Here is a 19,738-nt window from a genome sequence, read left to right on the forward strand (position 1 = left end):
TGTGTAAATTTGGTTTTATCATGGAATATCTTGGTTTCTACATCTATGGCAAATGGGAATTTTGATGGATATAATAGCCTGGGTTGGCATTTGTGTTCTCTTAGTGTCCATATGATATCTGCGCAGGATCTTCTGGTTTTCATAATCTCTGTTAAGAAATCTAGTGTAATTCTGATAGGTCTGTCTGCCTTTATATGTTACTTGACTCTTTTCCCTTATGGCTTTTAATATTCTTTCTTTGTTTTGGTCATTTGGTGTTTTGATTATTATGTGACAAGAAGAATTTCTCTTCCAATCCAATCTATTTGGGGTTCTGTAGGCTCCTTGCATGTTTATGGGCGTTTCTTTTTTTAGGTTAGGGAGTTTTCTTCTATCATTTTGTTGAAGATATTTACAGTCCCATTAAGTTGGGAGTCTTCACTCTCTTCTATACCTATTATCCTTAGGTTTGATTTTCTCATTGTCTCCTGTATTTCCTGGATGTTTGGATTAGGAGCGTTTTGCATTTTGCATTTTTGTTGACTGTTGTGTCACTATTTTCCCTGTTATCTTCTGCTCCTGAGATTCTATCTTTTATCTCTTGTTTTCTCTTGGTGATGCTTGCATCTTTACTCCTGATGTCTTTCCTAGGTTTTCCATGTCCAGATTTGTAACTCTTTGTGATTTCTTTATTGTTTCTGTTTCCATTTTTAGATCCTGAATGGTTTTGTTCAATGGTTCCATGGTTTTCTTCACCTCTTTGGTTGTGTTTTCCTCTATTTCTTTAAGGAATTTATATATTTTCTCTTTAAGCGCTTCTATCTGTTTACCTATGCTCTCCTGTATTTCTTTAATGTTGTTATTTATGTCTTTCTTAAAGGCCTCTATCACTTTCATCAGATAAAATTTTAGGTTATTATCTTGTTTTTCAGTCATGTTGTGGTATACAGGGCTTGTTGTGGAGGGGAAATTTGGTTATGGTGTTGCCGAATTGCACTTTGTTCTGTTGCTTTGATTTTTTACTTTCCTCTAGCCATGTAGTTATCTCTTGTATTAACTGGCCTGCATATCACTGACTAAAACTGGCCTCCTTGGAGGCAGGCATTGCTGTCTATGGATAGGGTGGGCTTCTTTTGTCTCTGGTTAGAGCAGGCCTTTTGTGACCCTGGTTGTTACAGACCTCCTGAAAGATGACAGACTGTAGTGCATAAGAGGGTATCAGGCCTGCTGATCTGACTTACGTGGAGAAGCAGACTAGAAAGAAAGTGGATCTTAGCTGGGCAGGTGGACTTTGTGTCAGCTGGACTCGGTGTCTTCAGTTACTGAACACTTCCTAAGAAGCAAGCAGGCTTTAGTAAGAGGGCTGGTATCAGGCCACTGTTTTGGCCCTGGGTAGGAATCAAACAAGAAGAAAGGTGGAACTCAGGGATTCAGCTGGGTCCCATCATTGTCCCAGCTTGCTAGGGAATTTTGGCAAGATTCTCACCCAAGTTTCTCACCCAAGTCTTTGGTTATTGCAGACATCCTGGGACGTTATGGGTTATGGGATGGTTATGGGTAGGTATTTGGTGACAGATCTCCAAAAGATATATTCTTCATTCATAAATTTTACATTTGTGTCCTCACACAAAATAATTACTTGACATGAATTGTAGTCTATATCTTCTAACATTTATTAAATAAAGGTGAACCATCAGACATTAAAATGTATCTGTACCCTACTCATGAAAAGCAGGAGTTGTTATGAAGCTGGGTTTATATTTAGGAGGTCAACTTGATTCTGATGAGACAGGACCAGGAATAGATAAGGAGTTAGATAGTTCAGGAGCAAGAAACCCATGGAAGTTCTAGAGAAAGTTGAGCAATACAGCAAGCATCATGAGAAGATCCAAGAAAGGCTACGAGGCCTTTGGAGTGAGGCAGAACTGTTTATACAGTGTTTCAGAAAATAATGGATACAGAATACCTATGGGAGGAACAATACCTAACTGATAGGCAAGGGGGTATGGTTCCCAGAGAACCAAGGTTTCTGGGGTAAAAAGAGTGGGGCTAGCTGCTAGTGTGGGAAAAAGATTTTTAAAGAGACTGGAAGTATGAAACCTTAAGTTGGTATTTCCATTAAATTGTTGTCTAAGACCTGTCTTACTGGTCCTGGAATCAGACATGCACATCAAAATCCATGTTCAGGTATGTATACACACACACAAAACAAGTTCTATTACAAACTAAATCATTCCCCTAGCCCTATACTTTAAATAAATTAAAGTTGATTAGAAGTATTAAACAATCTACTCCACATTTTCATAATGGCATTCTTCATTTCCTTATTTCTGAAAGTGTATACCATAGGATTTAGTAATGGTGTTAGGACATCAGCAAATATAAACACATTTTTCTCAAATGAGAATGCAGAAGTATTTCGTGCATATATTAATATGCATGGGACAAAGAACAAGAGCACAACTGTAATGTGGGATCCACAGGTAGAGAGTGCTTTACGCCGCCCTTCAGAACTGTGAGCTCTCAGAGAGAACAAGATGACACTATAGGAAACAAGCAATAAGGAAAAAATAATGATGCAGATAGAACCACTGTTAGCAAACACCAAAATGACAAAAATTTGTGTATCGGTGCAGGCTAGCTTTAGTAATGGGAACAAGTCACATATGAAATGCTCAATAACATTGGGTCCACAAAAAGGCAGTTGCAAAGTGAAGATAATTTGTGTAATAGAATGCAAGAAGCCTCCTGCCCAAGCTATTCCCACTAGGATGACACAGAGTCTTTGGTTCATGATAGAAGAGTAGTGCAGGGGCTCGCAAATGGCCACATAGCGGTCATAGGCCATGGCTGACAGGACTATCACTTCCACCCCTGTGAAGAAGTGGACAGCAAACAGTTGTGTCATGCAACATTCAAAGGAAATGGTCTTCTTCTCATAGAAGAAGTCTATAATCATCTTGGGTGTGATTACTGAAGAAATGCATGCATCCAGGAAGGATAGAAAAGACAAAAAGAAGTACATGGGGGAGCCAAAAAGTGTAGGACTGCATATAATTGTTACCACAATTACTATGTTGCCCCCAATTGTTGCAAGGTAGACCAAGAAAAACAAAACAAATAGTATTTTCTCAACTTTTGGGTTCTGTGAAAGTCCCAGCAGTATGAACTCAGTGACAAAGCTCTGGTTTAACATAATTCTTCAATAATAAAGTATATATTGTCATATAAACCTGCAATTATGAGAAATTTTTGGTTGATATATGTTTAATATTGTCATTTACAATTGAAATAATGCAATGAATGCTCCATACTCAATTTTATTGTCAACAGGAAGTGGTAAATGTTAGTATTGATGGGTTTTGTGCTAAATTATATTTGTGCTAAATTTAATTATAATTAAAGATGTTATGATCAAGAAAACAAACAAAATATTATTAATCTGGTATTTTTGAAGACACAGGCCAAAGGACACAGGACCATGGCATAGATTGAAGAGGAGGATGATTGAAATATTTTATGGCAGTGAAAACTTCGAAGTGTTTCTACATACTACTCCTCTATATACTGGTGCAAGACTCTATTATCTTGTTCAAGTATGTGCCAGGTATCTTGATAGCCAGAGGACTAAATGTTAAAGGATCAGGAACCAATCAACCAATGATGTACAAATGAAAGTTATTGAAAATGACAGAAAACAAAGAAATAATTAGTTGAATATAATTTCTAGTCTTGAAAGTTAATTATTTAATGATTATGAATACAGTGAAAATTGATAAACAGTTTACAAGACATATGATTTGAAATGTTTATGAAAACACATTAATAAACAACTTATATTTGTTTATCCAAAGAATAAGAAGAGTTTCAACTTGGAAACATCTAAATGAGACTCACATTAAAATGCCCTTTAAATGCTAGGCATAATTTATCCACTTGAAAACCTAGTTGCTTTTTCAACAGAAAACTGTTTCATAAATCATTTATGTAAATATTATAGTTTTTTAATTAATTTTGCCTAAATAGATATAATTAAATGTTAGAGGTTGTCCTTTTCTATGTTCCCAACTGAAATGTATCGACAAAATATGTTTTCTTTGATTAGTTAGCTATATGCATACATAGGTGTGCATGCGTGTGTATGTATGTGATATATGTGTATATTTGAAATCTCTTACAGACATGTGAATAAAGAAATAATGTGTCATGTGAAGGTAACAAATTTTACATGTCCTCTAAGGTTATTAACATTTGTAAAGCATTGGTTGTGAGGAGGTAGAAAGCACCCATTAATGAGGATATGGTCACTGGGAGGAATCCCGTGTTCCAATGAATGGCATGATATTCATACCATAGTAGTAGCATTAACTGGATTTAGTGAGTTCAAAGCAACACAATAAAGTAGAGCAGAGTTTTTTGCTTTTGATACTGAAGGAGTAGGAAAAGAAATATGGGGTTACGTAGTATCCTATTTCACTGTACACATATATGAAAATCTCAATAAAGCAAAAAATAACAAATAGAAAATAGACAAAATAAAATATTGTATAGATACAGAACTTCCCACATTTTCTCACTTCTGTTGTCAAATATTCTGGAAACAGCTTTATATGTAATATGTAAGTGCCATGAGATAAACGGCTAGACTTCAAGATTTTGATCTATGAAAGAAAACAGATGGTTCATTATTTTTAGAGTATTGACAAAATTTGATAAAGCTCAAGCTGGATTCCAAACAACAACTTAGACAAGGATGACTTTAATTCACATCCGAGTGCTAGGATTATTATAGATGCTGCTGTAACCTGCCATACCCATAGATCTATCAAAATGTTCTGCCAAATGTAAACCAATAAGAACAACTGTTGATGCCAGCATTGTTTATTTTAACAAAGACGACAGATATATGCTGATATAAAAACTGAAGAACTCAAAAAAAGGGGACGGAACATTGTTCTGTGCGTGTGTGCATCAGTGTTTGTGTATATGTGTGTGTGTGTGTGTGTGTGTGTGTGTGTGTGTGTGTGTGTGTGTGTCTGTGTTTAGAGAGAGAAGAAACATTGAGGGATACTGAAGTGGGAAGGAGCTGGAAGGAATGGAGATGGGGGAAACATGATCAAAATATATTGGTATTTTAAATTAAAATATCTTATTTTTAAAATTATACAAATTTGATTAAATTTATTCAAGCACTGCTCTCAGAGGATATATGAAATAACTTCAAATTTTAACCGTGTTTATGATATGCATGACTGTAAACCCATTTAAAAATTTTATTCTAGGAATTAAATGAGAGTAGATTGATTACATTAGGACATGACACAACTTCATATTTTCCTTTTTTTTTTTTTTTTTTTTGGGGCTGGGGACCGAACCCAGGGCCTTGCATTTGCTAGGCAAGCGCTCTACCACTGAGCCAAATCACCAACCCCCCATATTTTCTTTTAGTTTATAAAACTAACATTTAGTAATTATTAATTTCCTTCCTTGTTATTAGATTCAATAGAGATTTCTAAAAAGAATCATTGATATTAAATACCTAAAACACATGATATAAAAATAAGATTGTTGCAAAACTAAATCCCATGACATAATAAATAAAACATTAATATTTAGAATTCCACAATGAACCACTTTCATAGTATTTTAGGAAGGAATTATATGAAATAATTAAATGCTCATTTACTGATATTGTAGCTATATTACATAGTGTACACATGAAAATATTTTGAATAAAGATATTGCTAGCATTATCCAATTTTTTATGATAAGAACAATTTTAAAAACCAAAAGATCAACTTCCTTTTAAACTTCTGAAAAATGAAATATATGTTTTCAGATCATTCTTACATTTTCAAAAGTGGAACTATGTGCTAACATAGCAGGACATCATACATACATAATATGCCTAAACAGTTATATTCTTTCTGTAAATGCTTATACTGCTAATTCAGCCCTATCTTGCCTTCAAATACTCTTGGATTTTAAATCTCCATGTTCATGTAAGGGACTACATTTCAATTTATTCTAAAACTATCCATAGTCTTCTTGTTCCTAAGAGCCATGCATTAGAACATTAAAGAGCTGTCCCTGGTCTTGCTCAGGACCTCTAAATGTAGAAACTAATCATTGAGCCATTTCCTTGAGCAGTGATCTTGGAAAATGTCTCTCCTTCTACCCAACTGTCTGTATTACCTACTATTTCCTTCCCAGTAATTTTAGCAATAAAGCTAAGTAATCTATCTGCAAATAACAGAATGTTTTTGTAAAAGAAAGTGAGAATATATTTAAAACTATCAGAGTGGATATACAGAAAGGTTGTCACTCTATATACTTGCTTTTAAACATATTTTAAATATGTGAAAATGACATGTGTAATATTAATATGTAATATTGCCAATGGCAAAATAAGTTGATGATAAAGTATTATTTTAAAATGCCATTTAGGCTAAATTCCATTGTTCATAACAATAACAAAATAAAGTGATGTTGAAATGTGTTTTAAATTGCCATTCATGTTAAATTCACTAAGCCAATCATATTTTAATCTAAAATTGTTATTAGATAGTTAAAAAGTATTTTGAGTATGGACCTAATCAAATTAAATGAGTGTCAGGGAAAGTTCTAATCCCTCATCTCTCTCATCAGTTTTTCTCTGCTGATTTCATTAAATGGCTCAACTTACTTGTCTTACTATTTGTGTAGTACAGATGAATTCTGTTTCTTCCCATCTCCTTCCTAATGGATTTATTTTGGAGCTTCTCCTTTGATATCTAAGTGATTCTAGGTCACTTTGAGAGAGGGGCTGGGACATGACTACTATTACTCAAGCAATTCAGAGCATCAACCCCTTAATTCCCTAAACAGTTCAGAAGTAGAATCCTAATACTGGGAGACAGTTAAATGGATAAGGGGAACTTAAATCAGATGAGTTCACTAATGCCCTTTCCTGTGCCATGTGTTAGTGTGTAATTGTGGAAATAGTATATTGTATATTCATTGTCATTGTTGTATTGAGCTTACCAGCAGTTTTGTGGCATGATCCTATATCATTTTTCTTCACAAACATCAAAGCATACTACTTTTAATGGAAGAATTAGGATAGTGACTAGACTAGTTTATAATAGAGTATGCATTTAGAAAAATAGTAAAATTTTATTGGATATTATACAGAAAAGAAATGGTGCTTTCTGTATTATTTTTTCAATTTGAAGTTAAAAATAACTTCAATTGCATTAAATTGAACAACTAAATAAAAGGGAAGTGAATAAATGGTCTATGAAGAAAGAAGGAAAAAATGAAGGGAAGGAAGGAGGAGAGGGAATGAAGGAAAGAAGAAGGAAAGGAGGAAAATGAGTTTGTACACTAAGTTATTTTTTCAGTGCTAATTTCTGGTTGCCTGGGATATCATTTCATTCATTTCTATGTGGCCTCATTTTATACCATAGAAATCCTTAGTAAATGTAAGGAATATGAACATGATAGTGAATAAAAATTTTCAAGAACACAGTTATAAACTGAAATGTCATTTGTTGCATAAACACGCAGTAGTCTGACCAAAACATTCAAATTTAAAAGTTTTTTTCCTAATTTAAAAATATCTCCAACAATGCATACATTTTCCTTATGAGTCTCACCTTGTTTTGACTGCATGTAAAACCTGAAGATAAGCATCTCCTATTTTCTATTGAAGTACGTTTGTGTAATGGTGATGAAACTTCTTTTAGTCAACTCTTCTTTCAGAACACAAACAAGAAGACCAGTTCTGACAGCGAAGGTGGAGGATTCACAAGTGCTTCCTTCACGCCATATTCAACATTATTTAATAATAAATGGAAAAGGATGGGGCCAAATATCTACAACTACAACTGAAGTTTAATGGGTGTTCCCTGAGAGGTCATCTACCTGTGAGATTTACTCTTAGGTCCCAGGGGGTTTGGACAATTTCTAACTCAGAGTATCTGAGGCATAATTTTGTGGACTTTTCATTGACATGATTGTTTAATTTTCCTCCAAAGCTTTTAAAATTTGGAGGCTGGTTCTATATGAAGCATTTTCATATATCTTCACATTAAGGACTAGAAAACTGCAGTATTATAGGTAAATTGTAATGTCACTATGCATAATTTATGTAAAAGGCTTGTATGTACTCACCAAGCATGATAAGAGCTGAGTTCTGTCACAAGGAATTTATCAATCAACTTGTAAAAATAATACCTACTCCTTCAGGAAATCACTAGCAAAGATTGTTCATAAAAGAAATATGTATTACACATAAAAACTAAAGATGTATACATTAATAAAAATATCTATTTCCTCTAGTAAATATTTGTATTTTTACCAAGTTCCTATGTACATGTGCAGAATGTCCTAAGACCACATTGACTACATAATGCACTCTCTTGTAATTGTTCCATTTATAGTTACCCTTCTTATTCCTGACTGTTATTGAGTGTTTAGTTTTTGACCTATTATTTTTAGGGTTGATTTTATGAACAAGAATAGAGGATTATTATACTGGATCATGGCAACTCTCCTGATGCTACAAGCTTAAAGAAAATGGTGCTCCTTCACCAGGAAAGTTGAATTATGAATAGCTTCTCAGTGAGGCCTTAAGATTCATGACTTCCTCTCCATACACCTGATAGAATTTTTGAGGTCCAGTTCAATTATCAAGAAATGTTGCTGAAGGGTGGGGTGTTTTGTTTTGTTTTGTTTTTTTGCCATTATTACAATGATCATGTCATGTTGAGAAGACAATGCTTCACAGAAATCTTAATCTTCCTCAAGCTCATGTAATATTTCTTGCTTCTATTCCAAGATATTTCCTGGATCTAAGAAGGAGATAATATAGCTGTCCCATTTAGGGTTTGCCATTAAACAAGTCACTTACTCTGCACTTGTACGATGTATAGATCTTTGTCTTAAGCTCTACACATTGCAAAGAGAAGCTACTCTATATAGGCTAAGAAGTGTGTATAAACACAAATATATACAAGGTCGCCATCATGTCCACTTATGAGAAAAAAAAGAGTAGATTCTCCTTTTCTCCCATAGGGACTTGAACTTCTTCATAAATTTTTATGCTGCTATCTACAAACATCCTCCACTAGGATCAGTGCAAGCTGAGACTGCTCTCCTGCAGAGACCTCCTGTGGAGATCAGTTACTCCACCTCCTCCAGATTTGAATGTACATAGATTAGGTTGAAGAAAATGAGAAAAAGAACAACAAACATCTACAGAAAAGCTGTGATTGAGGGAAATGTGTTCTGGTAGAGTTGAACAAGACCTAGGTAGAAATTTGTCACATTTAATATAAAAAACAGGAAAGAGGAGGTGGAGTAACTGATCTCCACAGGAGGTCTCTGCAGGAGAGCAGTCTCAGCTTGCACTGATCCTAGTGGAGGATGTTGTAGCTGATTGTTTCTGCATTCAAATAGTTTTAACCATGGTTCAATCATTCCTAAATATCTATAATAGAATATCCATAAACTTGACTCCCTAAAAGCTTTCTATGGGTTGGAGGCATTAACATCCTTCAAATGACCATAATTATGTTGATAATGATAATACACATTCTCTTTGGTCTGCATCTGCTCCCCAAACTCCTGATGAATATACAGTGCAGCCATGTATTTTCTTGAATAGAAATTGCCTCAAATGCAATTTGAAGAAGTTTGGTTACCTGTAAAACATTCACATAAATATTACTTACACTCTTGGGTATATATTTATTGGCACATCAGTATTTCAATTTACCGTATTCACAGGTGACCGAGTCCTTTGATAATTTTTCTCTATCCATACACTGAATCAAAGTACCATCTTGGACTATGAAAACTAGCCATTGAAGAGAAGTCTATAGAAGAGACTGAAAAATGAAAGTAATAGCAAAACCAAGTAGCATAAACTACAAATCCTATAGCTGTGTGAACTCTGTCCTCTAGGACTTATAAGTATTTGTGAGACAGTGATCTGGGGGTTACTTGCTAGCTCCATGTCTCTCATTCTACTGTCTATTTCACAACAATCTTTCTCCTAATTTGTTTCTACTCCCTACATGGATACTTACTTTTCTCATATTTCCAATGGTCTGGCGTGTTTAGCTCCCTGGTGTCTCTATTACAGCTATCGCTTTACGTACATATTTTAAGCAGTAGCTCTCATGGATTCTTTGTGGGGATCCCAGCACTTTCATACTTTGAAAACCTCTGTATTGACCCGGACAGTGAAACAAGACTCCAAGACAGTTTTTCTGAAGTAATAAAATTAATAATAATAAAACCTTATAACTTGTGGTTATACCTTCAAACTTTAGATTTTCCCAAAGGAAAATGTTTCTGGGTTTCAGATCTTGTTTTCATGGCCTTCAGTTAGGTGGGATATTTCTGTTCAAGAGGACTAAATGACTTAGAGCCTGAATAACAGTATTTTTGCACTGATCTTACACATAATACCACATCTTTTTTCTGATATCCATTAAAACTTGGTTTAATTTTTCTTATTACAAGTGTTAGCTTGCAGGTAATTCTGCTAGTCCCCTCCTAGGGACCTAGCAACAGCTTACTTCAACATCTGCCACTATTACCTGGTTCTACCAGGTGCCAGCAGTATTTAAGAACTCAACAGAGTAAACTATATGTTGTAGCATCTGGAGCATGTGGTGTATCATCTATCCCCCCCCAACTCTTCACACGTGTTGCCAAAATGAACAAACCTCTCCCATGAGTTGGCTCCAGTCTCTGAATGCAGATAGCTAGAGAATGTCCTATGTCTTTGGCATTTATAATAACTCAGGTTTTCACTACATCCTAGACACCCCCTAGGTAGCTTCAAGTAGTCACCTTATATGAACCCTTATAGGGACTCCAGCCATGACATACGTCGTTTAATTTCAGCTACTCAGCAAAATAAAGCAACAGCTCTACAACCCTCTCCCACAATCTTAAATCTTTCATTCCTACAAAACCAACCACAAAGACAGTACTGCAAACTCTTCCTCTAGCTGGGGATGGCAATGTAGCCTGACACTCTGATTACAGTCTTGTTGTCTTCTATGTATTAATCTCAGGGAATCCATTTCCTAGCAGTTTCCTCCAAGGAGATGAATTCTTTCTGCTTCTCCTTCTGTTTCACTCTCAGTGACTGTGTGTATCCTTTTGGATAAGGTCACATTTCACAAGTTGGATTCTTTGAGTGGTTGGGTTTCTTGTAGAGTCCTGTGTTGACTCTGAAATCTCATGATAAACCTTTCATTGTCTACTGTTTTTCCATATTCTTATATTCTAGGCTTTTACCAGAGTGACCCATGAAACACTATTTCTGGCATACTACAGCTTTTCTAGCTTAACATACCAAGATCTTTGATATTAAAGCCACAAATCAGTTGTAAAGGCTACAAATCAGAAATCTATGATTATGTTTATTATAAGAAAAACCTCACTCCTCATATTAATTTTTATCAGTCATGATATTCATTGCTCCATCGGAATTCCCACAATAGCAATCAAATAAAGGAAAAGTATGTTGGTTTACATAGTTTATGGGGCAGTCCATGATGGTTGGTAAATATGACATCAGGAGGTTGAGACATTTTATGACATCACATTAATAATATGGAAGCAGATCAATGAATATCTATGTTTTGCTACCTTTCTCATTTTGTATAGAATTCATAATATAAACCAAGAGAATAGCTCCCATTTATCTGGTGGATCTTCCCACATCAATAAATTTTTTACAGAGGAGCCCTCACTGATATTTCTACTGGCTATCCTAATCAAGAAAATTCTTCTCAAGTGTGCCTGAAGACTAGTCCAATAGGCAGTTGTCAATATTGTGAAGATGACTATTAGAAATATGTGTCACCAAGTCCACCTTATTTATTTGTTGTGTTGCATTGACTTAACTAAGTCATGAAGCACATTATTGAGTAAGAGTGATAAAAGTGGGCACCTATGAATCATTCTTGATTTTAGTGTGGTGTTAAATTTTTCTCCTCTTTAACAAAATACATCTTAAGAATTCATACGTCTTCTGATCTTTTTGATAACTTCCTCTCTCAGAAGCCCAAGTGTGCCTGAAATTTGCAGCAAGCTTCCCACAAAAGCCTATCAGGTAGAGGAATTAAAGAAGAAGACTCTATTTGTAATTTGAATAATAATTTAAAAACTGAAAATATATACTCCAAATGTCAAAGCATATTAATTCTTTTCATTTATCTGTACGATGATTTAAAACATGTTTAATACAAGAAAACTAAGCACCGAGTCATCCATGTCTTGATATAAAACATTTAATTGCACATTAGACCCTTCCAGAACAGAACAGAACAAACTATTTGGTACTTTATATTTTTAAACATTGATTCATATCCATTTTGGATCAATTTGAAAACCATAGGACATGAAATATTTAAAAGATTCTTGAAAGTATTAGGAATGATAGGACACAAAAGCACTATAATCTCAATAGTCTATAAATTCAAGATACAGAAATAAATTATTTCTATATAAATTTTACATTTTGTCTTGACACAAAAATTACTTGATATAATTTTACACTATAACTTTTAACATTCCTTGAATAAATGTGAACCATCAGACACTAACAATTTCTCTATACTACCTATTGGGAACAGGAGTTGTTGGAATTCTGGGTGTTTACTGAGGGAGCCTACAGCTTCTATAGGGGCAGTGCTTACCAGGAAGGTCTAGGGAGTAAGATTATTTAGGAACAGGAAGGTTATAGGAGCTCTGGAGGGAGCAGGACAATATGGCAATGCTATAAGGAGATCCAGGAAAAGCCACAAGGCCTACGTTTTGATGCAGAGATATGCTTACACAGTGGGTCAGACACTGAAGGGTATAGAATACATACGGAAGGAGCAGTGCCTAACTAATGGGCAGTGTAACAATTCCAAGATAATCTGGGTATGGGTTAGTAAGAGTGAGTCTAGCTGATGGTATGAGAAAGGGTGTCTTAAGCAGCTTGAAAGCATAGGCTTTTAAGTTGGTGTTGCTATTAAATTGATATCTAAACTTTACTTAGTTGTACTGGAATCAAAAATGTCCATCGAGATGGAAATGCATATCAAGATCCAAGCTTAGGCTTCCATGCAGGTATAGCAAGATTAATTACAAATCTAGCCATTTCCCTGGCTCCATAAATTAAATACTTTACTGCTTATAAGAAATATTAAACAATCTCTTCCACATTTTCTTGATGGCATTCTTCATTTCCTTATTTCTGAAAGTATAAGCCAAAGGATTTAGCATTGGTGTCAGGACATCATCAAATATGAACACATTTTTCTCAAATGAGAATTCAGAATTATTTCGTGCATATATTAATATGCAAGGAACGAAGAACAGAAGCACAACTGTAATGTGGGATCCACAGGTAGAGAGTGCTTTACGCCTGCCTTCAGAACTGTGAGCTCTCAGAGAGAACAAGATAACACCATAGGAGACAAGCAAAATAGAGAAGATTATGATGCAGATAGAACCACTGTTGGCAAACACCAAAATGACAAAAATGTGTGTGTTGGTGCAGGCTAGCTTCAGTAATGGGAACAAATCACATACAAAATGATCAATAACATTGGGTCCACAGAAAGGCAGCTGCAAAATGAAGATAATCTGTATGATAGAATGCAAGAAGCCTCCTGCCCAAGCTACTCCCACTAGGATGACACAGAGCCTCCGTGTCATGATAGAAGAGTAGTGCAGGGGCTTGCATATGGCCACATAGCGGTCATAGGCCATGGCTGACAAGACAATCACTTCTGCCCCTGTGAAGAAGTGGACAGCAAACAGTTGTATCATGCAACATTCAAAGGAGATGGTCTTCTTCTCATAGAAGAAGTCTATAATCATCTTGGGTGTAATTACAGTAGAAACACAAGCATCCAGGAAGGATAGAAATGACAGAAAGAAGTACATAGGGGAGCCAAAAAGTGTAGGACTGCATATAATTGTTACCACAATTACTATGTTGCCCCCAATTGTTGCAAGGTAGACCAAGAAAAAACAAACAAATAGTATTTTCTCAACTTTTGGGTTCTCTGTAAGCCCTAGGAGTATGAACTCAGTGACAAAGCTCTGGTTTTGCATGATTCTTGAATAAAACCTGCAAAGTATAAATGCTCATGAAAACAAATAGTCTGAAAAATGCTGTATGTGTTTTCACATATGTACCAGGAGATGAACTGCCAACATCAAGGTGTTGGATCCATAAAGAAAAACAGATGGTTCTTTTGCTTAATGAGGTGCAAAGTCCAATGTAGCTTCACCTGTACTTCAAATAACCATTTAGACAAAGATGGTTTTAAACTTGAAATCATCACTCCTTCACCTCCAAGTACTAGGATTACAAGGTATGCCATCCAAAGCTGTCACATCCATAATCTTATCATGATACTCCAAAAACTGTCAACAGACAAGAACATATGAGGACTGGTGTCAGCATTGTTTATTTTAACCACAGTACCTACATATCTTGTTGTGAAAACTGAAATACTCAAAAGAAAAAGGAATGTCACTGTGTATATGTGGGTGTAAGAGTGTGTGTAAGTGTGTGTGTTATATTTGTATGTGTAGGCGTGTTTTTGTATGTGTGTGTGAATTTATACATGTGTGAGTATATGTGTGTGTGTGTTTGTGTGTGTGTGTGTGTGTGTGTGTGTGTGCATTTAGAGAGAGATAAAGTTGAGCGATAGTGAAATGAGAAGTAGTTGGAAGGAGTTTTGGCAGGAGAAAACATGATTAAATCATATTATACAAAGTTTTAATTAAAAAGTTTTATTTTTCAAGTAATGTCAATGTGATATAAATTTGTTATATATCTGTATATATATACATGTGTATATGTATATATATATGTAGTACATTTGATATAAAAATCAATCAGTCATTTTAAAGAAGATATAAGAAATAATTTCACATTATAACTGTGTTTATAGTTTTTATACCAATAAATTTAGTTTTAAATTTTCTTCAAGGAATTAAATAAAAATAGACTATTTTAGGATATGACATAATATAATAATATTTTATTACTTTATAACACTTATGTATAGTGATTATCAATTTATCTCCTTGTTATTAAATTGATAGAGGTTTCTAAATCAAATAATCATTAATAATAAAATTACCTAAAATATCTATAAGAAGCATGTTATGTAAATAAGATTGTTGCAAAAGAATCACATGATACTACAAATAAAACACTAATATATTAAGGCTTCAACTATGAAGCAATTTATAGTATTCTAGGTAGAAGAAAGAAGGGAAAATTATTGATATTGTAGCTATATTATATAGTGCCCAATGAAAATATTTTAATATTTGTTGCTGTTATCAAAATATTTTATAAGAAACATCAAAGTTAAAACCACAAAATCAATTTCCCTTTAAAGTTCTGAAAAAAGAAATATGAGTTTTCAGGTCATTCATTACATTATCAAAAGTGGAGTTTATGTGCTAACATAGTATGTCATCATATATTACATACTTAAACTATTATACTCTTTCCATAGCTGGTCATAGTGCTAAGTCAAACCATTCTTGCCTCCAAATTCTTTTGGATTTGAAGTCTACACTTTCCTGTAAGGGCTTACATTTAAACTTATTCTAAAATTATCCATGCTTTTCTTGTCCCTAAGAGTCATGCATTTGAACATTTAAGTCCTGTCCCTGGTCTTCCTCATTACATATCACTGTAGAAAGTTTTCATCGAGCCATTTCCTTGAGCAGTGATCTTGGAACATGTCTTTCCTTGTGCCCAAATGTCTTTATTGTCAAATATTTCCTTCACACTGATTTAAGTAATAAAGTTCACTGCTGCACTAGTCCATCTCCAGATAATAAATTGTTTAAGTAAATGCAAAGTGTGTAGATATTTAAAACTATCAGAGTGAATAAACAAAAAAGTTGTCTATATACTTGCTTTTAAATATATTTCAAACAAGTGAAATCTTATTTTGCCAATAAAAGTAATAAGTTGAAGTTGAAATATTATTTTAAATTACCATCTTTGTTAAATTCCAAACGTCAATAATATTTTATTCAAAAATTATTATCTTCAAATTAAATTTTATTTTGTGTCTGTAGCTAATCAAATTTATATGGCTGCCAGGGAAGTAAGTGCTTTTCAGATTCCTAGGACCTTTTCTCTCTTCTCAGTGTTGCTCTGCTGATTTCATTAAACAGTTCAACTCACTTGTCTTACTATTTCTGTAATATGAGTAAATTCTTACAGAAAAATATTATTTACTCCCATTTCCTCTCTAACAGATTTTTGAAACTTAACAATTGATATCTGAATTATTCAGCTCATTCTAAGAAAGAAGCCAGTCCATGACTACCACCACTCAAGTGGTTCAGAGCATCTAACAGTCAATTTCATTAACAGTTCAGATGTAGAATCCTAATACTGGAAGACAGTTAAGTGGATGTGGGGAACTTAAATCAAAGGATTTCACTTTTTGAGATGAATAATTTTGGCCATAATACTGTTTCCTGTGCTATAGCTTAATCTGTTCGGAAGGAACATGTGTAGTTGTGGAAATAGAACATTTTGTATACATTTTCAATGTTGTAAGAGCTTACCGGAAATTTGTGAGGACCCTATATTAGTGTTCTTTACAAACATAAATGCATACTACCTTTAATTAAAGTATTAGAATTGTGATTAAACTACTGTTTAATGGAGAATGTCTTTAGAAAAATTGCTTTCTTTACACATTATTCAGAAAAAAAAATGTGCCTTTTACAAGGTTTCCATTTGGAGTTGAAAATAACGAATTTCATTAATATTGAATAAATACAGAAAAAAGAAGAGAACAGGTGGCCTGTGATGTTCGAAAGCAAGAAGAAAAGAAAGTAAGGAGTAGAGGGAGTGGGGAAGGCTGAAGGAAGGAGAGAAGAAAGGGGTTTGCACAGTGACAAATTATTTATTAGGCATTTGAGCAGTCATTACATTTGCATGCTATTTTCTGGTTGACAAGGGAATCATTTCATTCACATCTATGTGGCCATATTTGGCCATGAAAATTCTCACTAAAGATAAGGAATATGAGCATCACCGTGTAAAATTTTCAAGAACACAGTTATAAACTGAAATGTCATCTGTTGCATTAAACACACAGTGGCCTGACCACAGCATTCAAAATTAAAATGTCTTTTTTCTCCCAATTTAAAAATATCTCCAACAATGTAAAATGTTCCTTATGAGTCTCACCTTGTTTTGACTGTGTGTAAAACTGAAAATAAGCATCTCCATTTTTCTACTGAGGTAAGTTCATGTAATGGTGATGAAACTTCTATGTTTTAGTCAACTCTTCCTTCAGAACACAAACAAGAAGACCAGTTCTGACAGTGAAGGTGGAGGATTCACAAGTGCTTCTTCCTTCATGCCATACTCAATATTATATAATAATAAAAGGAAAATGAAGGAGTCAAATATCACTCCCTAACTACAACTGAAGTTTAATGGGTGTTCCCTGAGAGGTCATCTACCTGTGAGATTTACTCTTAGTTCCCAGGGGTTTGGACAATATCTGACTCCAAGTGTACCCAAGACATAACTTTATGAACTTTTCCTGCTCACTTGAGGGTGTGTAATAATTTCTTTTCCACCAAATTTTTTAAAATTTGGGAGCTGATTTTATAAAAACATTTCATATACCTTTACTTTACGATTAAAAAACTGTAGTGTTATGGGTAGACTGTATTGTCACTGTGTATAATATATGTAAAAGGCTTGCATACTCACAAAGCATAAGATCTGAGTTCTGTTACAAGGAATTTATCAATCAATCTGTAAAAATAATATCTCCTGTTCCAGGGAAACACTAGCAAAGACTGTTCATTAAAGTAACATTTCAAACCTAAAAAAAATCCTAAAAATTATCCATTTCCTCCAGGAATATTTTGTATTTTTGACAAGGTCCTATGTACATGTACAAAATGTTCTATTACCACACTGACTAATCTTGTGGTCTTTCCGGTTATACTGACCCACTTCTTCCTGTGACTATATCTTCTTCTATATTGAGCCTTTTGGTTTTGACTCATTGTCTTAGGGTTGCTTTTATGAAGACAAAGGATTATTTACTAGATTATAGTCAACTTTATTTGGTGGTACAGACTTATAGAAAATGGTGCTGCTTAGCCAGGAAAGTTGAATTATCAATAGCTTCTCAATGAGGCCTTTGGATCACAAGTTCCTTCCATTTGATGGAACAAAGAATGGTTTAATTTTTTTTTCATGATTGCAATAATCATTTCATATCCAGAAGATGATAGTCCTTGGTTCTATTCCAAGATATTTCCTGGATCTAGGAAGGGAATAATATAACTGTCCCATTTAGGGATGAACATTTAATAGTCACTTACTTTGTACTTGGAAGTTTTATTTTTCATTGCATTAAGCACTTCACACTGAAAACGTAAGATACTCTATGTAGTCTAAGAAATGTACTGTGGATAGAAATGCAAATATATAGAAAGTGGCCATCATGTTCACATAAGAACAAAAAAGAAAAAAAAGGTAAAATCTCCCTTTGAGCCTTGAACTTCTTTATAAGCTTTTATGCTGCTATCTTCAAAGATTTGGGATTGATATGAATTAGGTTTAAGGAAATGACAAAAAAGAATAACACACATCTACAGAAAAGCTGTGATTGAGTGGGACAAGTGCGCTAATAGAGATGCAACAGGAGCAAAGTGGAAATTCATCATGTTCATTATACACAACAGGAAAGAGACTGAGATGAAGTAACTGATCTCCTAGAGAGGTCTTTGGAAGACAGCAGTCTCAGGTTGCAGTCATCCTAGAGGAGGAGACTGTAGTTAATTGTATCTGTATTTCAATGATTTTAACTAAGGTTCAGTCATTGCTAAATAACCATAATAGGACAAGAGAAAGACTTGTTTCCTCTGAGTTAGACCCAGTGAAACCTTTCATGGGTTTGAGGCATTAGCATCCTTGATATGGCCATGATTATTTCAGTAGTATACATTCCTGTAGACTTCATCTGTTCCTCACACTTATGACTACATGTACAGTGCTGGCATATATTTTCTGGTGTGGAAATCTACTCAAATCCAACTTGTATAAGTTTAGTTATGTCTAAACATTCATGTGACTATTATACTAGGGAATATGTATTTTCTGGCATGTCAATATTTCAATATACGGTGTTTACAGATGAGTAAGACCTTTGATAATTTTTCTCTATCAATATATTGTTTCATCACACCATGTTGGACAATGAAATCTAGCCAGTAAAAGATAGTCTTTAAATGTTTTCTACTGTGAAACACTATGAAATTAAAAACAATTTATATGCTTTCCTTAAGTTGTAAGGCTCGAAGTCAGTGGAGACCCCCCACCCTCGCAAGGGAGACACTCAATCAGCCCCTCATGGTGAGTGACTAGAAGGAGACCCCAAATGGCTATAACAAGCAGTTTTTTATATTTTTTGGGTACAGGTTACATCAGCAAGGTTACACTTTAAACTTATTGGCTAAGCATAGTGACCTTTGAATCCATTGGCTAGCAAGCATATGACTTGCGTTCACTCTATCTGGGACCAGAGGGTCAGGTGACTATCAGTCAGTACATCCTGAAGTTTTTCAAGAATGTCCCTGCTCCTCCGGAGAACTGTGAGTGGAGAATGGAAATTGGCCTAGCCTTGACCTGAGGCAGCAAGCTGGTACTTGGCCTAATCTTGACCTGCGATAGTGAGTGTAA

General features: G+C 34.5%; 2 protein-coding genes across 2 annotated transcripts; both read right to left on the reverse strand.

Moving 5' to 3' along the window:
- Positions 1-2,239: 2,239 nt before the first annotated feature.
- On the reverse strand, positions 2,240-3,175 carry LOC116900893 (olfactory receptor 4C15-like). Its single transcript, XM_032902567.1, has one exon. The coding sequence runs from the start codon at positions 3,173-3,175 to the stop codon at positions 2,240-2,242; it is 936 nt and encodes a 311-aa protein (XP_032758458.1).
- Positions 3,176-13,158: 9,983 nt separating this feature from the next.
- Positions 13,159-14,094, reverse strand: LOC116900447 (olfactory receptor 4C15-like). The gene has a single exon (XM_032902188.1). It carries the CDS (start codon positions 14,092-14,094, stop codon positions 13,159-13,161), a length of 936 nt encoding a protein of 311 aa, XP_032758079.1.
- Positions 14,095-19,738: the final 5,644 nt, after the last annotated feature.

This window comes from Rattus rattus, chromosome 5 (genome assembly GCF_011064425.1).
Source record: "Rattus rattus isolate New Zealand chromosome 5, Rrattus_CSIRO_v1, whole genome shotgun sequence".
In the NCBI taxonomy this organism is placed as follows: domain Eukaryota; kingdom Metazoa; phylum Chordata; class Mammalia; order Rodentia; family Muridae; genus Rattus; species Rattus rattus.

What these genes read in the sequence shown, in the direction of transcription:
- LOC116900447 (XM_032902188.1), bottom strand. Translation starts at nt 14,094, where the DNA reads ATGCAAAACCAGAGCTTTGTCACTGAGTTCATACTCCTAGGGCTTACA.
- LOC116900893 (XM_032902567.1), bottom strand. Translation starts at nt 3,175, where the DNA reads ATGTTAAACCAGAGCTTTGTCACTGAGTTCATACTGCTGGGACTTTCA.